The sequence below is a fragment of the Varroa destructor genome, unplaced genomic scaffold (genome assembly GCF_002443255.2).
Source record: "Varroa destructor unplaced genomic scaffold, Vdes_3.0 BEIS01000004.1, whole genome shotgun sequence".
Lineage (NCBI taxonomy): Eukaryota > Metazoa > Arthropoda > Arachnida > Mesostigmata > Varroidae > Varroa > Varroa destructor.
In genome coordinates this window covers 40,566,863-40,579,138 of record NW_019211457.1, presented here as the reverse complement: position 1 = coordinate 40,579,138, position 12,276 = coordinate 40,566,863, and the positions used below count along the sequence as shown (strand labels likewise).

General features: G+C 38.3%; 1 protein-coding gene across 1 annotated transcript; it reads left to right on the top strand.

Annotated features, from left to right (window-relative positions):
• Positions 1-23: 23 nt before the first annotated feature.
• mRpL1 (mitochondrial ribosomal protein L1) lies at positions 24-4,267 on the top strand. The gene is made up of 5 exons (XM_022804762.2): positions 24-443; positions 902-1,039; positions 1,492-1,570; positions 1,943-2,374; positions 3,144-4,267. Exons 1-5 carry the CDS (start codon positions 175-177, stop codon positions 3,420-3,422), a joined length of 1,197 nt encoding a protein of 398 aa, XP_022660497.1. The 5' UTR covers positions 24-174; the 3' UTR covers positions 3,423-4,267.
• The last annotated feature ends 8,009 nt before the right edge of the window (positions 4,268-12,276 follow it).

The following is a 12,276-nucleotide window of genomic DNA, read 5'->3' as shown; positions in this document are numbered from 1 at the left end:
TGCACTAGTCGCTCTCGCAGCCATCTTCTGTACTGTATCCAACTAGGGCCGTGTTTTTTTTGTTGTTGGTCTGCTCCACGTTGTATTCCTAGCCAAAGGAGTAGGACTCACAGTTTATTGTTGGTGCGGGCGGTCAGTGCATTTAAAATCGATTCGAATTCGCAAATTCGAAAGATGTCGATTTGTATGATGCGCGGATTTTGGCGATCTTTAGGTCCTCATAAAGTGCCGCTCTTCTCGTCAGCGTTTGGCATGCAGGACCGATTGAAGCTTCCGTATGAGCAAAATCGTGGGTATCCTACTCAGAAGCACCAAAAGCTGATCTTAGCTGCTCAGAAACGTAACCGGGCGCGCAAGCTACAAAAGCTGGAAGAGACAGAAGTAGATTTTGTTACGTCTCAAAAATCTGCTGCTCTTAGAAAGACTGTACTCAAGAGTAAAAGGTGCGTTGACTTTTTGATATTCATTATTCTTATAGGAAAATGTTATATCGGTTTAATGCGCGATCCCGTAATCACCGCGCTCAACTGATTCGATCTGTATGTAATGTAACATATTTCCTTCGCTTTGCAAGCCATGCTTTTAAAAGTCTGCACCAATAGCAGTAATTCACATTTATTATGTGTTTGTTAATTTAATCCAACTGAAATGAATATAGTACTTCACTATCCCAAGGAAGCTTGGACGTCCTAGTACTCTCACACTATGAGCGAATCAGAGGACAAATTTTGGTTGTCAAGTTGTGTAGATGTTATGAAAATAGCAAACTTACTTGTTTTGTGCATTTAAGTTATACTACTGCATTTGTTACTATATTTTATACCCGCATTATGTCACTCTTAAGCTGGCTGGATATTTTGTCACCACGCTGTTTGGATATTTGTCTGCTAACTGCCCACAGATATGATCCGGGTAATAACCTTCCATCTGAACTGCAAGAGGACGTATATTTTCGGTCGTGGTATCGAGAAAAGACCTACTCGCTTGAAGAGTGTATTCAGATGCACCGAGAGCTGATGCATCCATCGATGTTTGACAGGCATGTACAAAAGAAATGCATTTGTTTATGCTTTACTTCGATTTCTGCAATATTTCAACGATATAATTCATCCTTGTGTCAATGTATATGTAGATTAACGATTTGGATATGCTCATCCATTGCCTTACACTGCAAAGCTAATGAAAACTGCTTCTGTGTGTACATATTTCTTGATTCCACCAATCATTTCTATAATTTTTACCAGATTAATACGGAAAATGTAATACCTTTGGAAGTCGTTTGCACATTGATTCATTTTTATGCCTAAAGTTGATCACAATTGCTCTGGTTGCAAAAAAAAACCTCTAAAATTAATATAAAAGGAAGAGTAACAAAGAAGAAGCAGAATTTAAAGGGGTTTATTGAGGAGGTCGATAGACCTTCAAAGCTAAATAAATTACTACCACAAACTATAACAAACTTTCGCTAACGAAAAAGCTTCGGCGCTTCAGGAGTGACAACATTCTTATAGCAACTGTTGAGCTAAATATGCAAGCTAAAAAGAAGAACAAGTATCTGGATCGTTTCGAGGTTAGTCATTTTGTTCACGGTATCTTACGTTCACTATATTTTCAATTTATTCCGTAAAAAAATACAATCGAATAATTTGAATCACGGAACATATTATTATTCGGGGTATATCCATTCTCGGCCTTGACGTGTCACTCGTTCGTCCTTAAAAATAGCAGTCTTATATTGTTCGATGTCTCCCTTAGTCCTAAACATGGAGCTAAATCAATTTTTACTATGAATTTGCTGATTGAGTTTCATGGACCCTTGTAGTGCTGTCGATCTGAACCTATTGTTCGTCTTAAAAAACGCTCGTTCATCTATGTGTTTCTACAAACGTAAGCTCTTGATCTAATGTTTGCTTAAATAATATATTTACTGTGGCATTTTCAGGGCACTCTATTATACCCTCACGTGTTCCCAAATAAAAGCCGTATCACCAAGATCCTCTGTTTCTGCCGTTCCTCGGACGATGCTGTTAAGCTGATGGACAATGGAGCTGATTTGGCAGGGGGAACGGCACTTGTGAAAAAAATTACCGCTGGCGAAATAGACCATACTCTATACGATCACATACTGAGTTCAGTCGACATGATGGAAGAGCTCTTGCCTCTGCGAAACATCCTGAAAAAAAAGATGCCAACCCCACAGAAGACCATGACAAGTGACCCTTTCACACTTGTCAAACTCTTCCGCAAGTCGGTTGTGTATGAAGCAAGGAAAGACCCATACGAACCGGATTACGCACAGTTCTCTGTGCCGTTGGCCCGACTAGACATGCCTCTTGATCAAATCAAAGCCAATTTGAAGTTCCTCTTTACCGAGGTATGATAAGCATTTTTACTCAATAGTAGTAATAATGTACGCAAGAATTTTGTCTTTTTTTATCAGGTTTTGCTTCAAAGTACATTAAATTTATGAAAAACATGTCATCTGTGCAAAAATTATACCAGAAAGCCACGCGTTGGAGTTTATATTACCTTCCACTTTAGGTCAAATAAACAAACTCGTTACAAGGAAGATCTAATAATTAAGATTCGTCATAACGATGCAGATAATTCAGCTGTAATTAGCGCAGTTATCTTAATAAAAGTTTTGGGCTTCAAATAATTTATTAAAACATTTTCAGAGATGCATTGTCATTTCTGCAGTAAAAACAAATACAACTAGCCTGCGGTTTTAATTAATCTTAGTAGTGTCCTTTGCGGATTTTTTCTGTACTGTCTGGAGTAATTGTGGCGCGTGAGTCGGTACGTGGCGGTTTCTAGTCCGCCATCACTTGATAATTACTGCTCTACAAAATTCAATGTCACTTGAACTCGGAAATATCTAAGTACTTTGGCCTCTGGAAATAAACCACTCTCTAAAACGTCATCCTTATCATTTTTCTTTTCAAGAAATAATCATACTGTGTTCTTAGAAGCCTCCTTACCGCTTGGTAAGCATGTGCGATACCTATAATTACTGAAATGCCCTGCTAGTCTCAAGTTACCTGAAGCGTTTATCTAAGTAAACGAAATGACTTTAAGTAATATTTTTCAGTAATCCTTTTAGGCATTCTGACTGTAAGGAATCAACAAACCTTAACTTTCAGGTAAACGAGCATATGCCGTCAGGTCGACCGATTAATTCTTTTATCACGCAAGTTTTCATCAGTTCACCTCCGTCACCAGAACGCTTTGTTCTAAATAGAGACCCTTATGAGAAGTATATTGCTGAGACAACTGTCGTTGCGGAATTGGCTGGACGGAACAAGCTGGACAAACAAAAGAAGGCTATTGTGATTCAAAGAGACGAGACCCAAGACGCTGACGATGAAAAGGAGGCCAAAGAAGGAAACGAAGATGCGAACAAAACATTCCAAACTACTTAGCAGTCCTCAAAGTAGCTATATAAATCTATTAAAAGGTTTATAAAAAATAATGTATAGCTGATCATATGTACAAAAATAATTATTGACTAGCTAGCAGCATAGGCAGAAATCCAAAAAAATAGGACGTTGGATACGCTATACGATAAAAACTGAAGTGGAACACACATTTTTTAATTTCTTTAAGCTTTTTTTTTTAAGTAGTTACTATTATGTCTCGCGAGTTCATGAGCATGTGATTAAAAAGCTTCAGCTAATGTGTTATCATAGATTGGTAACTGTTGCGATAGCAGACCAGTTTATAAGGTCTTAGATATTAGTATATTATAAGGCGGATCATTTTTATTATTGTTAAATAAGTTTCCTATTACCTTAATCGACTAGTTTATATCATGCGAATTTTGGCAGTTCCTTAGCTTAATACCATGTCAGAAAAGCTTTAGATTGAATATGTGAGAAGCTGTCTTAATTTACTCTGTTTCTGGGGATCTTGGTTCAAAGCTTAAAAATGTAAAAGGCTGTCTTAATTTACGCTCTCTCTCTCTCTGGGGATCTTGACCCATTTATTTTGAGCACGAAATGTGTAAATATTATGCAAAACTCCACTACTTCCTCCGACTTCTATGTCATAAGTTAACCTTTGCAGAAATACAATCTGTGTATTGTATCAATCTGTTAAGCTATATATTTTTAAACTTGTGTGAAATTCGAGACTCGGATGTTATCATGACCTTATTACCCTAGCTGGACCGAGAATAGAGAGTACTTTTATTATTATGCCTTTAAATCCGAAAAAATTCCAATGGTGAATTTGGAGAATAATGAATAAAATCAGTTACTTATTTTTATTGAGGTTATGGTTTGCATGCTCTAGTAATTTTCGCTTAAATTTAAAGATTACTCTGTCCTTATTTTTTAACGCTGATAGTGTACTATACACTTAATATCTTGCCAAACAAAAAGCATCTGCAAATCTGATTAGAATGCCGTGTCTGAGAGTGCTGTTTAGTTTTATTCGTTCCAAAATTATTTTTATTAAGTGTCATTGGTAAACGATAATGTAAAAACTCCTGGCTCACCAATAAATTTCAGCTGCATTCGATTTGTATTTGGCTGACAAACGCTTGCACTTCAAAATGACTTGAAAATATTTTATGTTACTTTTGTGATATGTCGACGGAGCTATTACTAACAAATTACTAAATGTATGGTTTGAAAAAAATCGTTTCGACTGACCACAACCACTTTTCGTATACATTTTATTCATTCGAGTCAGCATGTACTTCTATTAGTTGAGGTTTATTTCAGCGTTAGTGAGCGAATAATTATACCCAGTTAGGTATACTCGATATATGACTAGAGCAGACAAGCTTTGTATATAGATTATAAAAATTGTTTGAAAACTCGACCATACGCAGTGGTCACAGCTCAATGAAGAATCTTAACATTTAAGAGTACAACGGCAGCTTTATCATCGAATCAATACAAAATTATTTCCAATCATTTAGCTGGTACGCTGTTACGGTAAACGTTACGCGGTTTGAAAAAAGAGTGAGAGAATTGAAAGGGTAAGGGCGAAGAAGACAAAAATAAAAGCTGTCCTCTAAGAGTGTTTCTAGACATACCTCTGCTTTTCGTAATAACGCTATATTTCCAAAGTTAGGTGACAAGTATCAACGTAACATAACTATAGAGATTACGAGCTTAATTACAAAAACACGTAAGGGCACAAACCGAAAAATGACAAGTGATCGATGTTCTCGGATAAATAGGTATTCGCATATAGAATAAAATAAAAGAAATTTAGAATCACTTCAGATCAAATTTCACCGACTCTAATTGTCACTATTAAAAATATTTTTAATAATGGAGGCCGTTGTTTCCGAAACCGGATTAGCAATATTATTGCTCTAAAAACCAGCTATTGATAACATATCAGGTTGACTAATGTCTGCTATTAGAACAATACATCAAATCATTAATTTTTCAGTTTTCAATGTAAAATTAAAACGGTCGAATTACCACTTATAGGTAATTTGCGATTTATGTGAAGGATACGCATATATTTCGATGTGTGCAGCGACTCTTAATAATATAATTCCTAGGTAATTGTGGTCCATGTTGGATTATGAGAGGCTATTTAACGCCAATTGAACGGTAGTGTTCGTAGTGGTGCAGCGCTGCAATGTTTGCCTACTAAACCGTGGTAAGCATTGTAGCGCATCGTAGCATTTGGTGGCAGTATGGATCGAGCTCTCGGGACATGCTAGGACTTATAGACGATAATGTTCGATGCTTGTCTTGCGCTAGAAGAATAAGTAAATGACTCCGCGCTACGTGCTCAGACACAAGTGAGGACAACGCGGCTGCAGTGCTTGAGGCTTTTGTTGAGAACATCAAGGCTATTCTTCCGCCCGATTTGCTACGGTTAGGCTACTCCATGCTCAACAACGGATTCTACAATTAGAATTCGTGAAAAACACCCAAAGTTGGCCGCGTTACTGTTTGGCCTGTGGGTTGCTATATTTGCCGAGGCTATGGTTTTAAACGGCGGGTCGAATAAATGGTTTAAGAGCTAATTGTCCGAGAAGCATCTATAAAAGCGGCTCCCGGCCCATCAGAGTGCTATGGTCGACATACTTGACGACAGGAAAATTTCTATGCCCTCGCCTAAGAAAAATACGGTATGGTAAACCGGCTGGAGCTCTCTGACTTTTCTCGAGAACATTAAGGAACAGAACCAGAGTCACAGCATCGTTAGTCGGGTTAGTGCAGCTGCCTCTGTTGATTTTCAAGCCCACGCATTACCTGCTTGCCCAGACTCGAATCCTGAAATGCCTAGAACAGTCCTGGACTTGCCGGTATAAAAGAGGCTGGTTCAGCGAAAGGATCAATTCAGTGATCGTTTTCATATTCTTCCAGAGCGGCCTAGGACAATTTAAGACGGAGTGTGAGCTTCAAAAGAAGCTTCGCCTCTGTTCGAGCGCCAGTTGTATAAACGGGATAACCTATGGCCTATTCGTGCCCAAGGCTAAGCTTTCCAGCAGATTTATCTCGCTAGTCCAGCGAGGAAAGATAGACGTAGGAGGATGCGATGAATCTAATGCCCGCGCCGGATGGTTCCTTTCAAAAGGTGGACCACTGCTTAATCGGCATGGAAAATTATGCCTTTTATTTTTCCGTGGCGATCTTACTGCAGTCCATTTAACCAACTCTTACCGGTTCAAAGGGCGATGTAATCTGGATAGTCACAAATAGGCTAGACGCTCTGGTAGCCAAGGTCTGCAGTCCGCTCTATAATTATAGCTAATTATTTAATCCCAGAATATATTTCTGTACAGTTAGAATCGGAATATTGTTAAATGTCATTAGCTCCCTACTTTCCTCTAAGTTTAGCTTTATCGTTTGTTGATCTTCGCTAGAGCTTGTCAACTCTAATGTGTTCGTTTAGTTCAGATTAGAGTTCTTTGTCGTCTAGGAACTAAAACATTCCACAATTCTATGAAAACAAATCATCACCTACTCGAATCGGCTGTTTCTCTTCAACTCAAGCGTGATTGCGACTTCAAATGTATTGAACACGCTATTGAAATACTGAGCTTTGCTGTTGCAGACGAAAACTCCAGGTATGAATTCATACATAGATGGTTATTTCATAATTACACATAAAAACCAAAATAATGATAGAGACAAGGTACGTAAAATTGATGCATTGGCAACCATATGAACCTTAATGCACTTTTCTAAATATTTTTGATTGGTGTGAGTCTAATGAAGATGATTGACTCAAAAACTTTAAAGGTACTATTAAGCATTTGTGAAGAATTCCGAATTGTTTCGGCTGACAAGGTGAAGTACACCGAAGAGGTGCTTAGACTATCGATGTGTTGGAGATGGCTCGCAGAAAAATGAAGGTTTGTTCTGACCTATAAAAATATCTAATACTATAGAAGTCACTGTTGAATTTAGCAAAACGTTAAATAAGATTACGTCCACTTAATTTGTTCATATCCGTTGAGCGGCTGAAAATTGCAATTTACCATGTATGTATTTTATTAGAGCTGTGCTTCGGTCTCATCATTTGTGCTATTTATATTCAGCCTATAAAATGCAAATACTGTGAAAAATCTGTTCAAACTAATCAAGTTATATTAAAGGATATCCATATTTATCTACACAATTATGCGCTTAGCTTAATCGAATTGTCAGCGGGTCTACTTTCTTCTCCACAGTCAGTACTGGAAAATCAACTAAGCCCAAGAATAATGATTTTAGCGTATAAAGGGAAAAGCAGAAGCCATCGCTATGCTATCGGGATAGGTTGACCCTTACGTTCGGTCTCAATTGGTGATTCCATAATAGAGATCTGACGGGGTCGAGCGTTGCTCCGAAATTTCTCACGCACCAACGTTAGTTAACTGCAGTTAATCATAAAGCGACCCTGGTAAAGCTCAGAGAAAATCTTTACTAATATCTAATTTTTAGTTAATTTTAAACACATCGTTAAGCACATTATCTATACGAAGCGGCTACTTTGATGTGAACGCGCAAAAGGTTCCGTTCAAATTTTGGGATGAGGTATACCTTTAACTAGCTGTTTAAATATTTCTGTCGTATATTCGAACACGTAGTTCGCGGAAACAGATCGGAATTATTGTGTGAGTCATGAAAATAATAAAAGCAATACATTTAGTCAAGACAGTAGTGAATAGTAATACTCAAAAAGGTAACAGATATCTTACAAAACAATAATGACAACTAAACGATACATAGAATTGTTCTCTAAATATTTTCAGCGTTGACATCATCGTGACCCGTATCAAATTTCCCAGCAAAAAACAAATGAGAAATTACAGTAGAACAAATGCAAAGACGTCGCAGAGCCATTGAATCATGTGTGGCTCATATTTGAAGGCAACCCTTACATATTTTTAGGAATGCATAAACCCGCATTATCTCAGACGACCGTCATGTCTCAGCAGTACTACAATTTGTCCTATTTGAGCCGTCAATCTCGTGCATAAACAGCTAGTTAAGTTGCATATGTGCTATATAGTGTGAAAAACGTGTGAAATTCGTAGCCTAAACATGATAATATTCGGTTTGAAACAGGATTTGGAGAAACATTATACCCTTTCCTTAAAAAGTACCAGCATTATGTCCGAACCAAGAGTTCTTGAAACCACCGTCAATCTGTAACTATATTAGGCTAAGTGTTTTCGAAAATAAGCAATTCGGGTAAGACCTTGTTCGAGCGGCATATAAGTACCCAGGGCAAGTCTCATTCTGGGTGCAGATAAAGGCTATCGACTTCTCCATACGACACCCAAACTCCTTCTGGCTATATATATCTTCAATTCAACCGTGGTCTTCTCCAACGTCGAATGGTGAATTTTTTTATTACTGCCAGTAGACTACAAATTTCACTATGATATAATTCTATCACTATAATTAATATATATATAGTGATATAATAACTATTATATCACTATAATTTAGGGCGAATGTTGATTATGTGTCGAAAATTTGATATTCAATAAGCTAAAGTGAATCAAACAATTTGAAGTTACTGTTTAGATTCACTTTTTTGCGGAGCCTAGTTCATTGTTGTAAAGCGGCATTAGATCTATGGTATACCACATGAGCCCGTGAAAGCTTACCAGTCCAACGAACGAGTCGAAATATGGACAGCAATCTCTAAGTAATTCATATGTTAGGATTCGAATGTTGCACGTCTGTCCCAGGCTTCAACATTGGAGCCGTTGAACCGTTTGGGCAGGATAGTTTGCTCATGCTTCAAATTGAAATGAAATTCAACAACATCCTCATTATATAAGTACCCCGATCGTGTCTAATTCTAGTTTCGAAACCCAATTATTTAACGGTCGTGAAACACAAAACTTTAGCCGACAGTCTAAACGAAGTAGAAAAACATTGCTGTTATCCAAAACTAACACTTGTTTTAAGCCAAGATTGAAGAATTTATTTAGTTTTTGATGAACTGAACTTGAATGAAATTTATGGAGTATTTCAGCATGATCGCGGCTGATGAAGCTCTAATCGTTATTTTTTTTTCGATTTATATGCTGTATCGTAATTGCAAGAAAAGTGCTTTTTTGCCCTTAGGTTCAAATGGTCCAATTACATTAGCTACGAGTACTTGTTACTTTTCTAAGATTAAATCATCATTATTATTATTACTCTTAGGTGTTACTAATCCTCTCAGTACAATCAGATAAAAATGATGTTATAAAGCAGTATATCCTATGGATTGCAGTAATAATACCATTATTACTAAAATATGTGTTTAGCTTTACATTGGGTACAGGAGCTAACCGATTTTTTTTAAAAATTCGTTCCAGTTTTTTGAGTGACTTTTTTTTTTAATTTTAGATCACAAATTGCTTTATAACATACCTGGTGATACAGTCCGATAAGTCACACATTTTCACACTAAATGAGCCGTAAATCTTCGAAAAAAAAGTCTATGTAAGTTTATATAATATATCACCATGCCTTTGCAAAATGTTGTTACTTTTAAAATTGCTGCATCTAAGTAAAGACATTAAATTTAAAAAAGATCATCAGGTATACTGATGATAAGCGTTCGAATTACCCGACGCAGTGGAGTACCCGCAACCAGGGCGACATAATGTTATGAAAGCGATCTTGTTTTTGAACTGTTCGGATAGTACGTTTCCATTGTGAAATCTACTCCACTTAGAGTATTTATAAAAGTGTGTGTTGTATCAAAGACAGCTTCAAACAAAATTTTTTGATTATCATGCTTGAGGCTCTATTTAAATCTGATCTTGAAGTCACGTAAACTCTAACTGACAGAAAGACCTCGTATAAAACAGACATGAAAAATGACTTTTGGCTGGTTTTTGTAAGAACTTTGTGAATTTGTTATACAATAAAGAAATAAATCATAACTTGCTCGGGTCCAAAGAAGTTATCACAGAATATGGCGAACAAATTGACGGATTTTTATCGGTGGAATTATTTTTTAATCTGGTCGTCTTATTCAAGGTCAAATGTAACCGTGATGAGAAATGAATCTTTAAAAGCAAGACCTTCTTTCTCATATACCTGTGTTGAAAAACAATATGCTTGGAGACACAAATAAAAACATATTTTTTGTCGAGAAAAAAGACCCTTATAACAAATTCCCCCTAAGAGGCATTATTACTATTTATTATTCGTGATACAACTAGGACAAATTTTTCTAAAAATTGAAAAAGAGCAAAACAAAGACATAAAAAATGATTAAAAAAATAATCGTCCAATAGGAAGCCGAAGTTTTCAGGCGGAAATAGCCTGAGAAGTTTTTAAATAAATAAAGCTCAAAAGGTTATCAAGTTTATGTCAAACGTTACGATTAAAAAATCGAGTTTACAGCCCACTTTTAGGGCCCATCATCAAAAAATCATTAAAAAAACACCGTAGTAACAAAACAGCCCTTTCTTCCTTGCAAAATTCTTTTCCCTTGTGGTCTCCATAGTGAAAGCGGTCCTATTTTTACAGTTTTTTTTACAGTTAGATAATAGAGTTCAGTTAGAAAACTTGAAAATTCGATATTGCCATTTCACGTTACAAGGACTACCTATGAACCTGTCGGCAACCTGCTGTTCTAGCCATAAACATGGCCATATGTCTATAATCGTTTACACCAATCGATAGTAATTCACGAGACTAAAACAAAAAACGTTTCCCTTTATAAAAAATGGTAATTATTATTATTTCCCGCCTACCGGCACGTAATTCACAATTGGCGCGCCACTGTGAGATTTGCCTGCTAGCCACCAGACGTCGCTGCTCGCTATCAAAATGGAGTCCTTCTGCTTTGGGTGGCTTCTTCTCTCCGTTCTGTGATGGTGGTGCTAGCAGCGGTGTTGGTTAACTGTCTACATCTCGCCTAGCGGCGCGGCTGCTACCGTAGCGGGTTTGGCTGCTGGTTGCTGCTACCGCTGCTGCTGGCTGGCTGGCTAGCTACGCTGTACCATGATGATGATGTTGGGCCGATCTCTCTCTCTCTCAGGTCTCAGTCGGTCGGTTAGTGTTTGAGTTGTGCTTGCTTCACTGCCTGCAGCTACTGGAAGGTGGCTGCATGAGAATTCGTCGGATGTGTCCCTTTGCCGCTGCTCCCGATCTCGTCTTACAATTCCGGTGGGATTCTACCACATGGAACCCACCTAAACTGACGGCAGTAGTGAAGTAGTGACGGCGGAAGAAGGCAGCGTATGCCGAGCATGTGAAACCGACGGATGTGTGTTCGTTTAGAGAGCGAGCAAGAGAGACAGAGACAAAGCGAACGAGAGAAAGAGAGAGCGAGAGAGCTCTCATAGAGAAGCTAGAGAGCTCCATTGGATTGTTGTCTGGCCGCCGTCACAGTGTGCAGGTCGTGCGTCGAGTTCGAAGCGTATTGAGGAACAAGCGCTCGTTCGATAGAAGGGTGAGAATCAGTTTTTCGTCGGCCACCATCGAAACAGACCGGTCGTCGCACCAGCTATTATTGCTATGACGGCAAGCACAAGTACGAACCTGTCAATTCACAATTCGGTTAATCGGTTACCCTGACCGGGAGCTCTCGGTTGCCACCGTTGCGGCCGTGTCGAATCACAAAACTATTATCGCCGCTAGAGGGAGTGCAAGGGTCGCCGTCACTTACTGCATCCCAAATCAGTTGAAATGAAACGAAGCGTTGGCGTACAACTTGAATGAACAGCAGCCGAACGAAGAAGGTGAGCGTGGAGACCGGCGAGATAGCGTTAGATAGAAAGAGTTGCTACATGTGTGTAGATGGCCAGCGTAACAGGCTCTGGCGTATCGTTGCTGCCGCTCGCCGTCGCTCGAC